Source organism: Camellia sinensis, chromosome 6, assembly GCF_055761805.1.
Source record: "Camellia sinensis isolate YWXY chromosome 6, ASM5576180v1, whole genome shotgun sequence".
NCBI lineage: Eukaryota > Viridiplantae > Streptophyta > Magnoliopsida > Ericales > Theaceae > Camellia > Camellia sinensis.
Genome location: NC_138966.1, coordinates 174697938 through 174718544, shown reverse-complemented (window position 1 = coordinate 174718544; position 20607 = coordinate 174697938). Strand labels below are relative to the sequence as shown.

At 34.2% G+C, this 20607-nt stretch overlaps 3 protein-coding genes across 4 annotated transcripts; 1 reads left to right on the top strand and 2 right to left on the bottom strand.

Moving 5' to 3' along the window:
- The first annotated feature begins 3253 nt into the window (after window positions 1-3253).
- Window positions 3254-8074, top strand: LOC145793057 (protein NRT1/ PTR FAMILY 5.2-like). 2 transcript variants are annotated; one of them, XM_082875457.1, is made up of 4 exons: window positions 3254-3534; window positions 4528-4745; window positions 5803-6368; window positions 7072-8074. In XM_082875457.1, the coding sequence occupies exons 1-4, from the start codon at window positions 3417-3419 to the stop codon at window positions 7889-7891; spliced, it is 1722 nt and encodes a 573-aa protein (XP_082731583.1). In that variant the 5' UTR covers window positions 3254-3416; the 3' UTR covers window positions 7892-8074. The 2 variants fall into 2 exon arrangements, with proteins under 2 accessions (XP_082731583.1, XP_082731584.1); XM_082875458.1 differs by having other exon boundaries at window positions 3287-3534; window positions 4508-4745.
- A 426-nt stretch (window positions 8075-8500) lies between these two features.
- Window positions 8501-15503, bottom strand: LOC145793056 (protein unc-13 homolog). Its single transcript, XM_082875456.1, has 5 exons — window positions 14676-15503; window positions 11415-12302; window positions 10786-11238; window positions 9773-9959; window positions 8501-9673 (listed from the first exon to the last, which is right to left on the bottom strand). Exons 1-5 carry the CDS (start codon window positions 15318-15320, stop codon window positions 8697-8699), a joined length of 3150 nt encoding a protein of 1049 aa, XP_082731582.1. The 5' UTR covers window positions 15321-15503; the 3' UTR covers window positions 8501-8696.
- Window positions 15504-17645: 2142 nt separating this feature from the next.
- Window positions 17646-19373, bottom strand: LOC145793838 (uncharacterized). The gene is made up of 5 exons (XM_082876710.1): window positions 19077-19373; window positions 18658-18882; window positions 18145-18501; window positions 17880-17933; window positions 17646-17750 (listed from the first exon to the last, which is right to left on the bottom strand). The coding sequence occupies exons 1-5, from the start codon at window positions 19371-19373 to the stop codon at window positions 17646-17648; spliced, it is 1038 nt and encodes a 345-aa protein (XP_082732836.1).
- Between the last annotated feature and the right edge of the window lie 1234 nt (window positions 19374-20607).

Here is a 20607-nt window from a genome sequence, read left to right as displayed (position 1 = left end):
TTTATGTCCTTTGTTCATCATTTTCTTGTCCACTCTGACATGTCATGTTGGTTGAAAGTCTATATTCTAGCTTGCCTTGTTCGTGGTGAGGCTGCTCTGTTCCGACGTGAAGGGGTTATCGCATTAAATGCTGCAGCGGATTTCATTAATGGCTGATGTGTGGTGCAATAACTCTACAAGATCTTTGTCGGCTTACGTGACTAGTTCTTCTCTTGACAAGTTTTTAGATGTTATTGGTTCTTGACGTAACGTTGAATTCCAGTAATGTTGGGTTTTAGTGTTTGAATTGTGCATTGGGCTTTAGGTGGTGGGCCAAAGGCCCCCATGGACCCACCTATGTCAGTTTGTATTGTATAATCAGTGCAAAGCAACAGCCAAAAGAAAAAAATGGTGTGGTAATGTGATGCTTATCCCACCATCAATCATATAGATAATTAAATGTGATATATATATATATATATATATATCGGTATCTAGGTGTGGATTTGGAATGGGTGTTAGTGTCATACTCTAAGGGTGTGTTTGATTGGGGGGATAAGAGGGGGGATTAAACTGTGCGGATAATCCGCACAGTAAATCCAATCTGATGTTAGTTTTTTTTTTTAGTCCGCCGGATATAGAGTCCAACCGGACTCCTTATCCCCCATATGGGGGATTATACTATCCTAGGAAGGGACGTGGGACAATTTTGGGGGGATTATTTACTGTTGGGATTAGGTAGTGAAATGACCATTTTGACTCTCTACTATTTAATTATGTATTATATTTAGTAAAATTCAATAAAATTTAAATGTCTCAATTTAAAAATAAAATAATTTTATTTAACTTTTTATTGATGTTTTATTTATTTTTTTTAAATAATTTTTTATAGATATTTTATTGATGTTTTATTTTAAAATTTTGTTTATATTTTATTTAATTTCATTATTTAAATGTTAATAGATGTTTTATTTAATTTCATTGTTTAATTATTATTATTTTTAAAAACAAATTTATTTAAAATTTTAATTAAAAAAATAATATAAATTTTTATTGATATTTATTTATTTATTTAATTAAAAAAATAAATTTATTTAATTGTGTAAAAAATAAAATAAAATAAATTTTTATTTAATCTAGCTAAAAATAATTAAAATATTAAAGATATGTTTAATATTGCTATTACTTAGTAAACAATTAAAAAATGGTAAAATAGTCTTTTGTTCATTTATCCAATCCAGTCCGTCCAACCAAACGTTGGATTCACTAAAAATAGTCATTTCCAGGCATCTAATCCTATGAAAAAACAAACACATGATACGTATCCAATCTAACTAAATAGTCCGGGGATTCACAGTCCCAGGACTCAAGTCCGATGGATTTTAATTTCCCCTTATCCAGTCCGTCCAATCAAACAAGGATGTGTTTGATTGAGGGATAAGAGGGGACTATTTACTGTGCGGATTGTAATCCGAGAGAAGCATCCAATCCGGTGTTTGTTTTTTTTCTAATTCGTCAGACATGGAGTTCAGTCGGACTCCTTATCCCTCATATGGGGGATTATACTATCCTAGAAAGGGTGTGGGACAATTTTAGAGGGATTATTTACCGTTGAAATTAGGTGATCAAATGACCATTTTGACATTTTTCTATTTAATTATGTATTATATTTAGTAAAATTAAATAAAATTTAAATGTCTCAATTTAAAAATAAAATAATTTTATTTAACTTTTTATTGATTTTTATTTTTATTTTTTTAAATAATTTTTTATAGATATTTTATTGATGTTTTATTTTAAAATTTTGTTTATATTTTATTTAATTTCATTATTTAAATTTTAATAGATTTTTTTATTTAATTTTATTGTTTAATTATTATTATTTTTAAAAACAAATTTATTTAAAATTTTAATTAAACAAATAACATATATTTTTATTGATATTTTATTTTATTTTTTTAAAAAAAATAAATTTATTTAAAAAAAATAAATTTATTTAATTGTGTAAAAAATAAAATAAAATAAATTTTTATTTAATCTAGCTTAAAATAATTAAAATATTAAAGATATATTTAATATTGCTATTATTTAGTAAACAATTGAAAAATGGGTAAAATAGTCTTTTACTCATTTATCCAGTCCAATCCGTCCAACCAAATATTGGATTCACTAAAAATACTCCTTTCCAAACATCTAATCTCATGAGAAAACAAACACAAGATACATATCCAATCCAATCAAACAGTTCGGGGGATTCACAATCTCAGGATTCAAGTCCAATGAATTCTAATCCCCCCTTATCCAGTCCGTCCAATCAAACCCACCCTAAAAGATTTGTTCTGATCATATTTTGATGAATTGAATGATTCATATTATAGAGCTCGTTGAATACATCATCTGCATAAAAAAATCAAGTTAATGGGACAAATATAGACTAATGATCAAACTCTACTTGTTTTTTAAAAAATTATCAAAATCATATTAACTATTTATTTTTTTAAAACATAAATATATTCTTGTTATAAATTATAGGAAAAATTATTTATAAGTCTTATTAGGGAGACTTATGCTACATATGATCCTACTAAAAAACTTATGTTCTCATAAGTCCTGTATGAAGTTTGTTGACACAGTTACTCTCAATATTAATTGTTAATATCATAAATAATAGTAAAATCATATATAGGAAATTGAATGTTACCATAGATTAAGTTTGCGAAACGTGACGTGACATCTACATAAACGTAATGTAACGTGACCATATCAGATGAGACATTACATAACGTAACGTGACATGACACCTATATAAACGTAACGTAACGTGACACCTACATAAACGTAACGTGACGTGACACCTATATAAACGTAATATAACATGACACCTACATAAACGTAACGTGACACCTACATAAACGTAACGTAACGTGTCACGTTACTTTTCGCAAATTTACTAAGTTTTTGATTTTTTTAATTGAATGTGAAAATGTTACTTTCTATGGCATCATTCAATTTCCTATATATAGTTTTGCCATTATAGTGTATAATAGTATATTAATAACATTTATTTACAACTCATAAGATCTTGTGGAATACATTCCTATCTAAATAAGACTTGAGATTTTATAAGAAATTACACAAAACTTAATATAACATAAATGTCCGAAATAAAACTTATAAATAAATCTCCTTAAATTATAAATATCTAATTAATTTAAATTATTTAATTGATCTACTATGCACTCATGTACCGCACCAATCCCAAATTCTTTTAGGTGCATATAAAGGACACTAGTGTGTGAGAATCTAAGACATTACACAGTGTGTGAATCTAAGACGCATATGTAACTTTTTCCAAACTAGTCTATATAGTGTATATATATATATATATATATAGAATTGCACCTGCTACTGCAATTGATCATCTACTTAAACTAGCCATGGCTATGGAAGATCAAAGGCTTGATAAGTACACAAAAGATGGGACTGTGGATCTCAAAGGGAACCTTGTAATTAGATCCAAGAGAGGTGGTTGGAGGGCATGCTCCTTCCTTGTTGGTACTCTCTCTCTCTCTCTCTCTCTCTCTCTCTCTCTCTCTCTCCACATATATGTATATTTGTCATTTTAAGCCAGCAATTTATTGCTCAATAATATTACAAATTGAAAAATTTTATTCATAAATATTAATTTATAATTTAAACTCATTCATATTTGAATGTCACACTACATACTTTAATTTCTACCTTACAAACACATTAGTAAAAAAAATCTATACAAATTAAATTATTGAATATCTTTACACAAATCAAATACAATAGTTTCATGTATATGCCTACTTATCATATATTTTTTTTGTTTATTATTAAAAAAAATAATTATAAACTCTAAGCAAAAACACATCTAACAGTTATCTTCGTTTCTAAAAAATATAAATATTAGTCACATTTTACACATTTAGATGGACTTTTTTTTTCTTTTTCTTTTTTCCACTTTTTTTTGGTAACAAATTTTCATGCTCTCCTATCTACTCTATTACCCTTGCAATATACCATCCTCACCACACCCACCTAGTGCCACTACGTCTAACGATTCATTAAATATATTATTTTTATTTCCAATAACATTATAGATTTAAAATTATTTATAGGTAAATTATACTTACATCTTTTGAGATTTGAGTTTAACACATATCACCCTTAACGTTTAGAAAATTATACTGACTCCCTTATCATTGTAATTATTTAGACGGAATTAATATTAGCATAAAAAAGACATTGAATTCATGCACTCTCTTTTTTCTTCCTTTGCTTTTCTTCTTCTATTTTATTTTTCTTTGCTTTACTTTGAGAAGAGAAGGTAATTTCCATAACATTAGGGGTAGAATGTAGTCGGACTAAATTTCAGGAGGTGTCAATATAATTTACCTATTATTTATTTATAATTTATTCAAAAATAAAAATTAATAGCTCAAATTCATTTTTTCAATCAACCCACTCTAATGAAAAGACAATCAATTTTGTGATTTATGAGGGTGGGGACTTGCGATGCAGTGTATGAGGTGCTTGAACGTATGTCATATTGTGGAATAGCATCCAATCTGATCCTTTATTTCACCACTAAACTCCACCAAGGCACTGTCTCTGCCGCTAATAATGTCACCAATTGGGTTGGAACCACTTGGATCACTCCTATCTTGGGTGCCTACATCGCTGATGCTCATCTTGGCCGCTATTGGACGTTTGTGATTGCTTCCGCAATTTATCTTATGGTGCGTCTCCTCCACCATATTTGTTCTCTTTGTGCTTGTATCTTATTACGCCAATATCAAATCAATGAACGCTATCTTTATGATTATTCTCTCCTTTCTAACTTTATTTCTCATTGTTTAAGGAAATTGATTCATCCATATAATTTTTCTCCTTTTAAATCTTTCTAAATGACGTAGTAAGTAAAATTTAAAAAGTTGATCTACATTTTAATATTTTTTCAAAATTTTATTTACATGCATTCTGTCTTATCACCTCATTAAATAGATTGTAGCAAAAAAATTGTGTAAATATAACACTAATTATTTTAAGTATGAAATTTGACTCTTATGAGAAGTTGGTACTATGACACTTTAATTTAATTTTTTTAGTCGAAACTGGGTCCTAGGCAGTGTTAAAATCAACAATTAAAATAAATAAATAAATAAAGTCCAGACTAAAAGAGTTACTGTATTTGACAAACTTGAGCTTTTGGACGAAAAGTATTTTGTAATGACTTTTTGGTGAGAAAGTAAATTTACTGACTTTTTTATGGAAATTATTTACTTTTGTCTTTAATGATTTTTTGAAAAAGTCATTTTTTTGTCCGTGTAAACTAGATGTCCTTTAAAAAAATAATAAATAAATCATCAAAGATGAAATGAAAATGAAAATCAAAATTTATCAACGAAATCTATGAAAGTTTATTCTTTTTGCTTTTACTGAACTTTTTCTCAAATTTTATATATTTTTAAGATTGCCTAATTTAAAGTGATCAAAAAGTAAAATATTTTTAAAAATGTTGAGTAGAGACAAAAACATCTAAAAAATAACACATTTATGATCTCCAGGATCAAAAATAAAAAAATATTTGTGTTTTTGGCTAAAAAAGCCAATAAGTTAGTTTTAAGTGAGAAACCAAGCAACCTATCCAAATTTCAGAATAATCAACTTTTTATATTTATTTATCAAAATATAAAAAAAAAAAATTATAAACAACTCATTTAATCTACAATAAACAAACAAGCCCCCGAGTGTTGGGCTTTTTGACAACGATGGGCCTCTTCAATCTAAATGCAGGGCATGTCTCTGCTAACACTATCAGTTTCAGTACCTGGGCTGAGACCACCACCATGTCCGACGGGCCTTAACGCCACGGACTGCAAGAAGCCCACAACATTACAACTCGCCGTGTTTTATTGTGCACTCTACATTTTAGCGGTCGGAACTGGCGGGACAAAGCCCAACATCTCAACGATTGGAGCGGATCAATTTGACGAATTTGAGCCCAAAGAGAAGGCCCATAAGCTCTCCTTCTTCAACTGGTGGATGTTCACAGTCTTCTTTGGGTTATTGTTTGGAAACACCCTTATTGTGTACACACAAGAGAATTTGGGTTGGGCTCTGGGATATGGGCTTCCGACTTTGGGCCTTGCGATATCGGTTATAGTGTTCTTAGCTGGGACACCCTTTTATAGGCACAGAAAGCCCAGTGGGAGCCCATTCACAAGGATGCTTAGGGTTATTGTGGCTGCTGTGAGGAAATGGAGGGTACCTATTCCTAGTGACTCTAAAGAGCTCTATGAACTTGACTTGGAAGAGTACATCAAAGGGAAGTTTAGAATTGATTCCACACCCACCTTGAGGTTTGTATTTGGAACACAAAAATGTTTTCAAAAAATTACAAACAATGCAAAACTGTCAGCACTCCATTAATTCTCGATGTAGCCCAAACTCCAATTAGATGATGCAGCAGACCAAGCATCATCTGTTCCCAAATAATTCTATTCCTTTGTCTCAATTTACTCATAATCGTTGAATATGTCTTGAGATTTTCACATTTTGAAATTCTCATATGATCCGTGAGTGAATTGGGACAGGAGGACAGGGGATTTCTGTGCATTTTCTGTAAAAATAAATTCATATGTTTATTACCTTTGGGAGTTGGCTCTTGTTTAAATAAAAAAAATTACTTTTTGGGTTTTTTTTTTTTTAAGTATTTAGTTTATTTTTATTAATTTTGAATCAATTTTTTTAAAAAAATTATTAGGTCTGCTTACACTCAAAGATCCTAAAAATTTTGAAAAATAAAATAAAATATTTTGAAAAAAAATCTACTAAAGATAAAAATAAGTGGATTTTGCTTAATGTCAACTTTTTTTGGTCTTTATTCAATTTTTTTTAAAATTATTTTTTATAAAATTTTTATAGTTTTCTCCACTCCATGTGAGAGAATTATAATTGATTTTGTGATTGAAATTTGTGCACATAGAAGAACCGAGTAAATTCCATGCCAACTTGTTGCCTAAGCTCCATACTCTTCCAAAATAAGCATCCTTTTACATGCAGGTTCCTCAACAAAGCAAGTGTGAAGACAGATTCAAACAGTCCATGGATGCTATGCCCAGTCACCCATGTTGAAGAAACCAAACTCATGCTCCGAATGATGCCGGTCCTCATCGCCACCTTCATTCCCAGCACAATGATAGCTCAAGTACCCACCCTCTTTGTCAAGCAAGCCACCACACTCCACAGAAACTTTGGCACCATCAAAATCCCCTCAGCCAGCTTAGGGGCCTTTGTCACCCTCTCTATGCTCATCTCCATCATCTTATACGATCGCCTTTTCATCAAAATCGTGCGAAAATGGACCAAAAACCCCAGAGGTGTCACTCTTCTCCAAAGAATGGGGATTGGGTTAGTCCTCCAAATCATCATTATGATCATAGCTTCTTTCACCGAGAGGTATAGACTCAGAGTGGCCAGACAACATGGCTTGGATACTCTCTCAGTTTTCATTTTATTGCCTCAAAATGTGCTTATGGGAATGGCTGATGCATTTCTAGTGGTGGGCAAGTTTGAGTTTTTCTACGATCAGGCGCCAGAGAGCATGAAGAGCCTCGGGAGTTCTTACGCCTTGACAAGCCAGGGGGTCGGGAACTATCTCAGTAGTTTCTTGCTTTCGACAGTGGCACGTGTCACGGGGGAGGGAGGTCACAAAGGGTGGATTTTGAATAACCTAAATGCTTCTCATCTTGACTATTACTACGCGTTTCTCACTGTCTTAGACCTCTTGAATCTTGTTTTTTTCCTTCTTGTGGCTAAGTTTTATGTTTATAAGGCTGAAGTTTCGGATTCTCTGCAAGTTCTTAAAGGGGAATTGGAGTGATGAAAATAGTTTTGTTGCAAGAAGAGAAGACTATGCGAAGTCATAGTTATGTTTCAAGCTTGTGAAAGAAAATAGTAATGGTTTCACTGCAAGCTACTTCATCTATGTGAAAGGTTTTAACTTGTGTTGTATAAAGTTTCAGTTAGAAGAAAAAAAAAATGCAATAATGTTGATCCCTGTGAATGCTTATCTTGACTGCCTTTTGTATGCGTTTACTAGGTTGTGTTTGGATCTTGATTGGAGGGAATGAAAATGGGAAGAAAAAATCAAAGGAAAAAAAAAAATAGCTTCCATTTCATTCTCTTTCCATGTCCCTCCATCTAAGAAGAATAAACATGGATACCTGACTCGGACGCAACACGGACATACCAATACTAAAATTTTCAAAAAAATTAGAAGACGGCCCATGAGGGATAAAAACCACTTTATCATACAATCAAAATTTACATTTCAAAAGCCTTTATTAATATTCAATTGATTCCGCAAGTTACACAAAAAGCCAAGGAACAAGAAAAAAGAAAAAAGCAAAAAAACGACATCCTTGCACAACCAAAAAATACTATAGTATAGTATGTATGTACCCAGTGCTGTAAAGAATCAACACCAAAATTAATACTATCCTCTCTTCACCTCCCTGCAACATGTTGATTAACATTGATATAAGTACATTTTGAGAGTTCTGTTACAAATTCAAATGCATTTCCTCATATATTTACCATCAAAATCCTGATACAATGCATCATCATCTCCTTCACATTTCCTTCACAACTATATGCATGAAAAAAATCATCACCCTATCAATCAATCACCTCCTCTTGGCTAACTGGAATGTCCTCTTCAAGAACTGATTCGCTGACCGGTCATTCCGGTAACACAACACCCTCAATATCGTGTTTGGATCTGCTCTATTCCATCTTCCCGTTGTCGGGGGCATTGGTAGCCTGTGCCCTGCACCTGCAATGCCAATCCCACTTGTTTCACAAACCACGATGCTAAAATCCTCAACAAGTTGTTCAGTAGATTGGCCCATCAATGCCACCACCCCCTCCACTGGCTCAGCTTCTTTCTCCACCACGTCCTCTACTATCAGCCCATCGCCACACGTGGCAAAAACCCGTTTCAACCCATCAAAGTCCTCCTCAATCATCTCATGATCTGACCTTGAAAAGATCCGCGAGCTTCCACCAGCTAGCAGAATCGTGAGGAAGGCGTCGAAAGAGGCTTTCATAACTTCTTTCATCGCCAATGGTTGAGCACGGTCAGTGACAATGGCAGTTAACAGAGTAAGATTCTGCTTTAGAATCCTCAAAGCAGGTCTTATTCGTGTGTTTTCCACATCTCCAACATATAGGGCCTCATAGAAGACACAGTTTGAGTCTAAGAAGATGAGGCGATAGGCTGCAACTTCTGAGACGTGTTGAGTCGCTGTTTGAATACCAGAGATGGCTTTTTCAAAGTAGGATGATGAAGTGCCTATGTGTCTTCGGTTGTTGAAATGGTTGTGTGGTGAAGGGATGATTCGAGGGGAGAGAGAAATGGTTTTGTCAAGAGAGTGAATTTGGGAAAGAATGTAATGCAAGGTGTTGAGGCGGATGTAGAGGCGTTGTGTTCCACGACTTGTTGAAGGGCGCGGAATGTTGGCTTCGCTTGATACATTTAGATGTGTAGTGTCATCGACTCCAACGCTGCAAGGGCTAGCCCTTCTCCACAATTTGGAGAATTTTGAGTCACGACTGCATCGCGTTAGAGGAGGAAGTGTTGGGAGGTAACTCTGTTTTGATCCTGAAAAATAAAAAACAGAAAACAGGAAAATTTTTAGAAGAAAATGATATTGTCTTGATTGCTTAGGAAAATGGCATTCACCACCAGATCAATAAATACCACATGATGCAATGAAGGTAATGTAGTCCCGGAACAGAAGCTCTAAATTATAAGCAAGATCACGAACAAGATCATCAGAAATGCTTAATGGAATTTCAAAGAAGTCTTCCAGAGTTTCCTTGGCAATTTTCATTAGGTCTACAGCTGATTGTGCATATGGTTCGGTTTTGGATTTTGGATTCCATGTCTGCAACACAAATTTCATAAGAAATTCTACTCTCATAGAGTTTCAAGAACATAAAATCAAAATTACGTCACTCTTGTGCTATGATCAAAATTTCATTTCAGCATGCTGTTACGCTTAACTTGGAAACCGAGACATTTCAGAAAAGATTCGGAAAAATAAGAAAAATGAGAGAAAATTTTAAAAACATTTGAAAATGTTTGGAAACAAATACATTTTCAATAATTAAATAATTGAACATGTTAGAAGCTCGTAAACAAAAGTTTTAAAGGCTTAGTTGGCAAGAGGTTTGCCGTAGTAAGAACAAAAAAAAAAAAAAAAATTAAAATGCAAAATTCTAATAGTGGTAGGAATAAAAATAAAAATAAAAAAAGAAGGAGGAGGAGGAGGAGGAGGAGGGGAAGAGGAGAGAGAAGATACTTTGCAGTAACGAAAAAAAAAGAAAGAAAGATAATAAGTGAATCATACTTGTTTTATCTTCTCCTCTCTATCTCCCTCTTCATCTTTCTACTTTATCAAATTCTCTGATAAATTCAATATTTTTCTTTATTTTCAAAATTTTATTTTGAGAAAAATAAAAATAAAAAATAGATATGTGTATTGTTAAATATTCTTAATAGGTGAAAAACAACTCATCGTTTCAGCATGATTCGTTGTGTTTTGGTTCACTTCGATACGTGTAGATGGAAACATTGGAATTTGTTATCCCAATAATGTTTTATTTTGGTTTATTAGGAAACAGTAACGTTTTTTAGCCATTTTCATGGAAAAGAAACGAATTTTTTTTTCCTTCCACTTGAAAAAAACCAACAATATAGATGGGACTTACTTCAGTTTCTTTGGTTCTTTGAAGACAGTCTTTCCCTCTCTTCAACCTCTCATGCATCCATTTTTTCAGGAGGTTTGATATGACTGAATCAACCTCATATGGAACCATCTCTCTGACAATAGTTTTTCCCCCATCTTCACATTCATCAGAGTCCTCAACCACCATTTGAACCAAGACATTTTCAAGCTGTCCAGCTCTCTGCAACACTGCGATTGCATCACCTGTGAGTGAGGACACACCAGCCAAGTATTGCTTCAGCAAAGTTCCATAGCAAATATGCAGTGTCACTGCTCCAACCCCCGCTGCAATCGGGTGCCATTTCTTGAGCACAGGGCTAAAGACTTCCTTCTCTTTCATGGCCAAATCTTCAGTCTCTTTAGCTAATTGCATGAGGGCTTCAGTCACCTCTTGCACTTCAAAAGTGATGCCATTGATCTGCCCATTCTCTAGCAACTGTTGTTCATTAACATTTAAACAAATAAAAAGAAAACCCAAATTCATGTAAGTAAAAAAGCATCAACAAAAGGAAAGTGCGTGTAAATGATCGAATCTTCAGACGACTTGAAAATGCTATGAGGATTACTATGACTAAATTGATTAAAAGAAAAAAGAAAAAGAATGGTTCAAACCTTTGCAAATGCGTATTTAAGTGATGATCGGATATAGTAATCCACTCTTTTCCCTGCTGAGTCCACTTTCACAATCCCTTTCTCTTGCTCCGGTGATGGTGCTGAAATACCTCTAATCTCCTCTTCCAATATCTTTGTGGCGGCGAAAACCAGAGGAAGAAAGTTTTCCATCAAGCCAACTGTTCCCTTATGAAAGTTAACATGATAACAAATCAATCTCTTCTCAGTCCATTTCTTAATTGAGCTCAACACCGACGACAACATCTGCATATAAATAACCTCTTTATCCGTTCTCTTGACATCGTTCGCCACTTCATTCAACATTGTGACCGTGGCACAAAGAAGGTCTCCCTCCACCTGCCCGGTCTCAACATATTGTTGGAACAAAACCCAAGTGAAGCACAAGTTGTGGATCGGCCTATTGATCCCCAAAGTCGTCCAAGTCTTCTTCATGAGCTCTAGAAGCTCATCGACCTCATCAACGACTAATGTCTCGTCCTTAAGGTCGAAGATTGAGCGTAACAGTGCGGTGTAGATGTGGACGTTGAGGGGGAACCCGTCAGCCCAGTGACAGACATCGTTGGATAATCCTTCGTGGTTTCGCCACGTCAAGGAAACAATACAGTTGCAGAGGTTTCGCATGGACTCAGAGTTCTTGGAGGTGTCGATAGTCCTTGTTTCGGTTTGTTGGATGATCTCTCTGAGACGGGCAGCGTGTGGGTTGGACTTGTCAAGTGGGATGGAAGGGTAGAGGAGGAGACCGACTTCGAGGAGTTTGAGCTGACGTTGTTGCCAGAAATGGTACTCGTGCGAGTCGTTGAATTCGGATGGCTTTAGGTGGCGGAGGAGCTCAAGTGGGAGGATAATAGTCTCTGGTCGCCTGCTCAGCTGGTGGTTGTGCATTCAAAGTGTTCAGTTAGGCCAAAAAACAAACAGTTATGGTGCATGTTGTTAGAATCATATTTTTCGAATTGAAGAAAAAAAAAAAAAAAAACTCATATTGTGATTTCTTGTAATGGGTCATCTTACACAGTTTTTACTGTACTCTTTTTTTTTTTTTTTTTTTTATCGGCAAAAAAAAATTCTATTAAAACATGAAATTTAAAAGGTACAAGAAAAAAAACCCATTGAGAGAGATTCGAAGAGTAAAAATTCACTCTCCTACTACTGCTACTCACGTCTTTACAACAGACCCTTAAACCTCACAAATTATATTTTAAAATACAAATAAAACAACAAAACAAACCCAAAAAAACTACAATTCAAACTCTTGAGTCCCACACCTAACACTGAAACACAAACACAGAGAACACCCACACCTGCCGAAGACCACCTAAAGCACTGAGCCCCACGCCTAATTATATTTTACTGTACTTTTTACTGCCCGCCTACTTACAATTAGAGTGATGTTCAAACAATATTAGAAAATCAAATTAACACAATAAATAAATTATAGAGATTATTGGAATAATTTACTCAGAAGTAAAGAACATAAAGTCAGAAATAGCAACGGTTAGAGTATCTCTGATCATTCATTAGATATTTCATTAAATTTAAATAAAAATTTGAGTAAAATTTGATCTAATACGATACATTTCAACCCTTTCATTAAATCACTCTGGCTGGTTAACTGGCCAGTCATTCAACTAGTAGTTTGGCCGGTCGTCGTCTAGAGTATATTTTTATCAAATTCATCCAAAAACCGGTTGTCTAGGAAGATGTCTGGAAGAACGTTTGGCCTAACAATTACTTATAAATTTGATAAAAGGATAAACGCTCCCATCATTTAATAAAGCAACTAAAATACTATTTGTATCGATTGTTTTTATCAAATTTAAATTTAATGAAATATTAGAGATGGTCTTCAGCATTGCACATACTTGTAAATTCTAACATCTCTCACAATGTGCAAGCCAAAAAAGACAACACACAAACAAAACATGACAAACGAGAAAAACAGAAAACAAAAGACAAAGTCGGAGAGGTCTTAGGTGGTGTGGGGGGGGGGGGGAGGAGGTCTTGGGTCCCACATGCAATTATTTATGTGAAAATTATATAAATTAGTGATATTTTTTTAAAATAATTATAGATTTGTAAAAAAAAAATTATAACTTTAATTATTAAAAAATTATGATTAATTTGTATTTTGCCTTTATTTATTGCTCCTATAGTGTATCTAATAGTGTAAAGGAGGTGGATTTTCAGACTAACTATAGTCACATTTTGATGATTCAAAGTATTTATAACGTGTTGAAGATGCTCGAGTATATTCTATGATACATAGTTGAGAAAAATTTAAGAGATAAAAAAATGTTTTAGATTTTTACCATAGAAAATATATCAATGACGTGTATTTAAAGTTTTGGTTATATGGAGTAAACCTTAATAATTAATTTTAAATTTTAAAATATTTTTCTAATAACACAAATCATATAGTAGTTAGATTCGACTATATCTATATATATATATATATATAGATGACAGGCATTAATTTTGTCATTTATATGTAAAGAGAGAATAATATTGGATTCATCAATGATTGCTTATTATCAAGTTATATATTATTTTTCGTACGAAAAATTTGCACACAAATTCTACCTGTCTGAAATTTCATACTTAGGCCTCGTTTGGAAACAGGCTAATTTAGTAATTTTTTGATTATTTAGCTAAAAAGGTAGGAAAAAAAACGGGAGCTTCTATTTATACACACCCATTCCCATCTTTACACATCTTTTTCAATAAATAATTGATTCGGAAGTAGATTTCCGAAAATAAGCAATTGATTCGGAAGTAGCTTTTCGAAAATAAACAATTGGTTCGGAAGTAGACTTCGAATTTTTATTATTTTTTCGACAATCAACTTCCGAATGAGTTTATTTGATATCTATAATAGTAATTTCACCTGAAAAAAAAATTTATAATAAAAATAATTTTTATGAAGTGTGTGCAAAGAGGGGAAGGTGGATGTTTTGGGATGACTTTTTGGCTAATTACGAAAAGATGTGCAAAAAGTAGAGAGAAAAGAGAATCTTTGACTTTTTGGTATGAGTTGTTGACTTTTTGGCTAATTTAGTAACTTTTTGACTAATTGACTACAAAAGTAAGTCCCCAAACGGGGCCTTACAATGTCTTTCATAATAAATTATCTCATTTTCATACCAAAAATTCATTATAATTAAAAAATTTATTTTTATGACACCCATTTATATACATGAAAAAATGAAAGTTATTTCATAAAACAATCTTCATGAAAGTATATACCTGGCCAACTAGGGCTCTAAAGAGTGTCTTGCGGAGCCTGTTATCGCTGGGCTCCGTCACCTTCATCTGCTGCCTCATCATCTCCGCGGACGTAATTGGCCGCTTCAGCTTCCCCTGCGGCGGGACGGTGGCTCCCAACCGTGGACTTCCACCGCTGCAGCTGCTGCTCGAGCAGCTGTGCTGGTGAAAGCCGTGGTTGTTGTGGCCATGCCCGTGGCGGTCTCGTAGGGACGACGAATTTAAATTCGTTGTCCCCGTGCTATTCCTCCGCGGTTGCACTCTCCTCAACCCAATCATCTTCAACCCCAATGCCGTCTTCACCCTGCTTGTCACCGCCATCCCCACTCCACTCGCCTTCACCGGCGACCCCGGCGCCGTCCCTGCCAATCCGCCCTCCACTCCTCCGCCGCCGTCCGACGCGTAGTAATTGAGCGCAGTCCTCCCCCCGAACCCCGGCGACGACCTGCACGCCGTGAAGAATATTTCGTAGGCGGTGACGCGGAGGTCGTCCTCATCGATGCCGTCGATGATGCCGAAGGGCCATTGGACGTCACCGCCGCCTGTGGTGGTTGGGGTGGTGGCGGGGATGGCGGCGTCGTGGTGAGGGGAGACGGCGATGGGATCATGGAGGGTTTGGTGGCCCATGATTGGGTGGCTCAGATTCCGGTGATGGGATTTATGTCAGATTTCCGGCGGGAGAGAGAGGGGAGAGAAGGTGAGCATTTCGCTTAAAAAAGGAGAGAGAGAATAGAGCAGAGAGAGAGAGAGGGAGGGAGGGAGAGACAGGAAGAGAGAGAAAAAAGGGTTGGCAATAGACAGCAAATGTGTGTGTTTTGAGCGGGGGAAATGGGTATGTGAGAGAGAGAGAGAGAGAGAGATGTGTTGTTGTCGGTTTGTTTGGATGTGCGAAGTTAACGATGATGAAAAGGTGGATAGAGTTCAACTCTTCCGAATATTTCTCAAAATTGTTTCATTTTTTTTTTTTACAACAAAAGAAAATTTGATTTTTTTTTGTGAAATACTTTTTGATATTGGATACACATTTTAAGAGTACAAATCAAAGTTAAATATATTTTAAAATCCATCAAAGCATGAAGCAGTATGCCAGTATATATTACCCATCTTCACTCACCTCATTTATGGTTCTATTCATGGTCTAGAATCATATTGAATTTGAATTACATTTTTACACATATATGTTTGTATATATATATATATATATATCTTAGCGGTGAGTATAAAGGGTCCGTTTCGAAAAGTAAGCTAAAAATTAATTTTTTTAATTTTTTTAAAAAAAATGTTTAAAAAAATAGAAAAGTTATGTGATATTATTATTATAATTATTAAATTAGTAGTTGATCCGTACAGTGCACGTGTTATTATTTTTTCAAAATATATTTGATGGTACGATATGTGTATATTATAAAAGAATAATTTTAAATTTAATTTAAACTTAAAATTAAAGTATGATTTTAAATAATATTAGCGTTATCGTTCTTGTTGCTTATTTTTCTTATGAAGGAAAATGCCATAAATGTGAGTGTGCCAGTAAAGATTGAAAAACCCTTACAGATTAAATTCAAGTCAATTATCAAGCAATTGTGTTGACGGTTCTTTTGCCTCAATGAAAAGGATTTCAAAATTGCCAAGTGTAGAGAAAAGAAGAATGAGGGAGACGAAGAAAGATGATTGAGTGAACAATTGGGTTGATTGAGTGAACAATCAAACCAACCATTAATTTACCTCTACTCCTATGCTTCGAAAAGGAAGTGCAGAAAATTAATCTTTACTCTTATACTTCAAAAATGAAGTGCAGAACATATAAATGATAAGAAAAAATAGAAATTAATTGTCTTTGATTTGAGTTTGATCATTTACAATGTAGTTATGAATGGCTATTTATAAGCAAACATTTATAAGAAAAAACTACCTAAAACTACCTACTCTTCCACCTCTTTCATTTTGTACTTCATAATCTTCCATAACTTTATTCAACCTCCACTTCATGCTCCATGTTCTCCACTTTGTTCTCCATCATCTTTTCATATTTCATAATTTCTCATAACCTCCAAATGAGTAGGTGGATACCACCTCTTGCAATCATATAAATAATAAATAATAACATTACAGATTTATGATGCCAACAGTTCTATAAAAAGTGTTACTTGAATACTTATATATATATATATATATATATTAATTTTAATTAAATTATTGGTGTATTTTTATAATTTTAGTTCAATCGTATTATAGAATTGTAATTATCATATAATAATTTTGTGTGGTATATATTAAATTACAAAATAGTAAAATAAATACTCATCTTTATATTAAAAATAATAGTTAATTAAAATAAGAATAAACATAAAATTAAAAGAATTCTTTTTTTAATTTTCTTTTATATTCATTTGAAAAACAAAAATATGTAGAAATAGAAATTATATAAAATTTATTTAAAAAATTAAATATGAATATGTTGTATTTAGATTATTATATAATGATTTTATATGATATATATATATATATTACATTATAAAATTATAAAATAAACACTCATAATTAAATTAAAATATTATATAAAAGACTAATTAAGAAATAATCACACAACAATATCTAAACCCAAAAATAAAAAATATTAAAAACATCCAAACGATAGATACATTTCAGTGTGTGAAGCGATTAATCATCTGTAATATGATGTCAAAATCTAAAATAATTTACTGTTCAACAATTAAAAAAGTAACTCAAACAGTAAATTCAAACTTTAAAGATTACTCGAGAATATCATGGTTGTGCATGTTTTTCTTCTTTTTTTGATCAGCAAAGAAAAGGAACTTTATTGATGAAAAAGAAAACAAATACATCAATAAAGAAAAGAGAATGATAAGAACAAAAAGCATCAAAGCGAGCCAAATTAATCTCAACTAGGTTGGCACCGATAAGATCGTCCAATCATATGCTAGCACACGATCAAGAGTTGGTGAGGATCCAACCACAAACACCACAGCCAACCTCACCCAAGCAGAAGATACACAAAACTAAACCAAAAAATACAACCCAAGACTGGCAAACATACTGGAAACAAGACAATCAAACAAAGAAACAGCTGCAACAGCCAACTTGAATGATCTTTCGCCAGGCAGAACAAACAACAATCCATAGCAGCATTCATTGCATAGTACAACAACAGCAGCCATCACAGACCATAACAGCAGCAGCAATCACAGAGCACAGCAGCAGGAAGATCACAGACCAACCCTAATAGTTCATAATGTAGAACAGAGCACCAGACCAGCAGCATAGCAACAAACCAGTAGCATTAGTATTTCGGCTCCCCTTCTAGTTAACCAGCATACAACAATAGACCTACACTCATATGAGCTGCACCACCAGCAAATCTTCTAACGCCCATTCTCACTTCAAACAGCAGCATACAGCAGCATACCGCCTATACCAGACAACCTCTCACCTGCTTCAAGTTTGCCACAATATCTTGCACTGAGTAATTGATACCCTTAACATTTGACTTCACCCATAAGGCAATTCTTACTTTTAAAAGCTCTACCATCTCTGCGAAATCAGCCTTGCCATTATTAAATAAACAATCATTCCTTAGTTTCCACAAAGACCAGAACATGGCCAAAGGGACAACCTTCCAAATTTCTAACTTCTTCTTTCTATATTTCATACCAGACCACCATTGCAGCAAAACATTAACAGAACCTGGAGTTGCCCACTTTACCTCCCACCAATTTACCAGGTCAGACCATATTATCCACACTAATGGACATAACAACATCACATGATTAATTGTTTCCACTTCTACCTTGTAAAACACACATAAAAAACTGTCATTGGAAGACAAAACACCAATCCTATGCATGAAGTCTTTAGTCTTCAGTCTCCCTTTCCAAGCTAACCAACTGCTAAACTGAGCCTTTGGAGGTGCTGAATTTCTCTAGAGGAACTTTGAAATGTTAACCATGGGCCCATCAAGTGACTGCAGCTTTTTCCAAACTAAAGCCACAGAAAAAACATCTGAAGTATCGGCCAACCACAAGCATGTATCCTCAGTCAGCTGATTTAGATTTGGTGCCTCTGACAAAAATACATTAAGCCTTCGAACTTCCTCATTTTCCCAAGCTAAAAGTGGTCTTCTAAATGCTAACTTCCAATCACTGTCATGCCCTTTTCGTTGGTAGAAAAACTACAAGGAGCCTTTCTTCTCAATTGATAAACTAAACAACCTAGGAAATTCATTCCTAAGACTTGAGTTGTTTAACCACCTATCCAACCAAAAATGAATCATTTCCCCATTTCCCATGACAATCTTAAAATTTTGTACGAAAAACTCATCCACTACACAAGTGATGAACCTAATGATACAATATCCTTCCATACCTTAGAACCCATACTATCAGCCACTAGTTGTGGAGTCCACCTACCCCCAAAACCACCATATCTACAACAGACCACCTGTTTCCACAATGATTTATTCTCTCTACCATACCTCCACCACCATTTTAGCATTAAACACACATTAACATCACTCAGCCTTCTTACACCCAATCGCCCTTGAGCTGCACTTTGACACACCTCCTGCCACTTAACTAAACGAATTTTCCTTTTAATTTCAGAACCTCCCCCCAAAAAGTTAGATTGAATCCTATCAATTGTTTTAGCAACTCCAACAGGCATTTTAAAGATGGATAGAAAATACACAGGTAAACTTGACTAGACGGACTTAATTAGGGTCAATCTACTTGCAAAAGACAAGTATCTCCTCTTCTAAGATGCTAATTTCTTCTTAATCTTTTCCACCACTAGTTTCCAAGTACCGCTACTCCTTGGATTGGCCCCTAAAGGTAAACCAAGATATGTAAGAGGTAATTTTTGACTGAGGCAATTGAGTTTTTTAGCATACTCCTTAGTTAAGCCCTCTTCCACACTAATGCCACAAACCATACTCCTATGGAAATTAATCTTGAGACCTGACACCACTTCAAAACACCTCAAAATTCTTTTGATCATAATGATTTCATCCCATGTGGCTTCACAAAAGATAATGGTGTCATCTGCAAATTGTAGATGAGAAATTTTTAACGCTTGATGACCCATTAAAGCACCTTTAATCAGCCCTTTTTGTTTTGCTTTCTCCAAAAGGATATTCAAGCCTTCAGCCACTATATTAAAGAGGAAAGGTGATAATGGATCACCTTGCCTCAACCCCTTTTGAGGAGAAAATTCTGCTGTGGGTGACCCATTTACAAGCACTGAAATCCTTGGCATAGAAATACACTCCTTTATCTACCCCACCCATTTTTCACCAAACCCAAAATTTTGCATCATTGCCAACTGAAACTCCCAATTAACTGAGTCATAAGCTTTCTCAAAATCCAATTAAAGAATGAGTCCTTTTTGCTTTAACTTTTTCCACCAATCCACCACTTCATTAGCAATCAAAACTCCATCAAGGATGTATCTACCACAAAGAAAAGTAGTTTGAACTTTCCCTATGAGTTTAGGCAGCACTTTTTCTCAGTCTTCTAGATAGCACTTTAGCCACCACTTTATAAATAGAACTAACCAAGCTAATAGGTCTATATTCAGTCAAGTCTATGGGGTTTTCCTTTTTAGGAATCAAAGAAATAAAAGAGTTATTTACACCCCGAGCCATCTTCCCATTACTGTTGAACTCTTGAAACAACTTAATAAACTCTCCTTTCATTATGGACCAACACTTTTGAATGCAATACAAATTGAAGCCATCTGGACCAGGCGCCTTATTTCCATCACAATCTTGGATAACTGCCCAAATTTCTGCTTCACTAAACTCTGCCTCCAGTACCTTCTTAGAATCTGTATGGCTTATAGATAAAAAAGGACCTAACAACTTAGGCCTACACTTCCAACTTTCAGCAAACCCTCTAAT

Coding starts and splice junctions, on each gene's coding strand:
- LOC145793057 (XM_082875457.1), top strand. CDS start 3,417: ATGGCTATGGAAGATCAAAGGCTTGATAAGTACACAAAAGATGGGACT. Junction 4,746..5,802: donor CTTCCGCAATTTATCTTATG/GTGCGTCTCCTC, acceptor ATCTAAATGCAG/GGCATGTCTCTGCTAACACT. Junction 6,369..7,071: donor GATTCCACACCCACCTTGAG/GTTTGTATTTGG, acceptor TTTTACATGCAG/GTTCCTCAACAAAGCAAGTG.
- LOC145793056 (XM_082875456.1), bottom strand. CDS start 15,320: ATGGGCCACCAAACCCTCCATGATCCCATCGCCGTCTCCCCTCACCAC. Junction 12,303..14,675: donor TTAGAGCCCTAGTTGGCCAG/GTATATACTTTC, acceptor CACAACCACCAG/CTGAGCAGGCGACCAGAGAC. Junction 11,239..11,414: donor TTAAATACGCATTTGCAAAG/GTTTGAACCATT, acceptor AATGAACAACAG/TTGCTAGAGAATGGGCAGAT.
- LOC145793838 (XM_082876710.1), bottom strand. CDS start 19,373: ATGCCTGTTGGAGTTGCTAAAACAATTGATAGGATTCAATCTAACTTT. Junction 18,883..19,076: donor CTGATAGTATGGGTTCTAAG/GTATGGAAGGAT, acceptor GGCTCCTTGTAG/TTTTTCTACCAACGAAAAGG. Junction 17,934..18,144: donor TTGTGGCAAACTTGAAGCAG/GTGAGAGGTTGT, acceptor ATGAACTATTAG/GGTTGGTCTGTGATCTTCCT.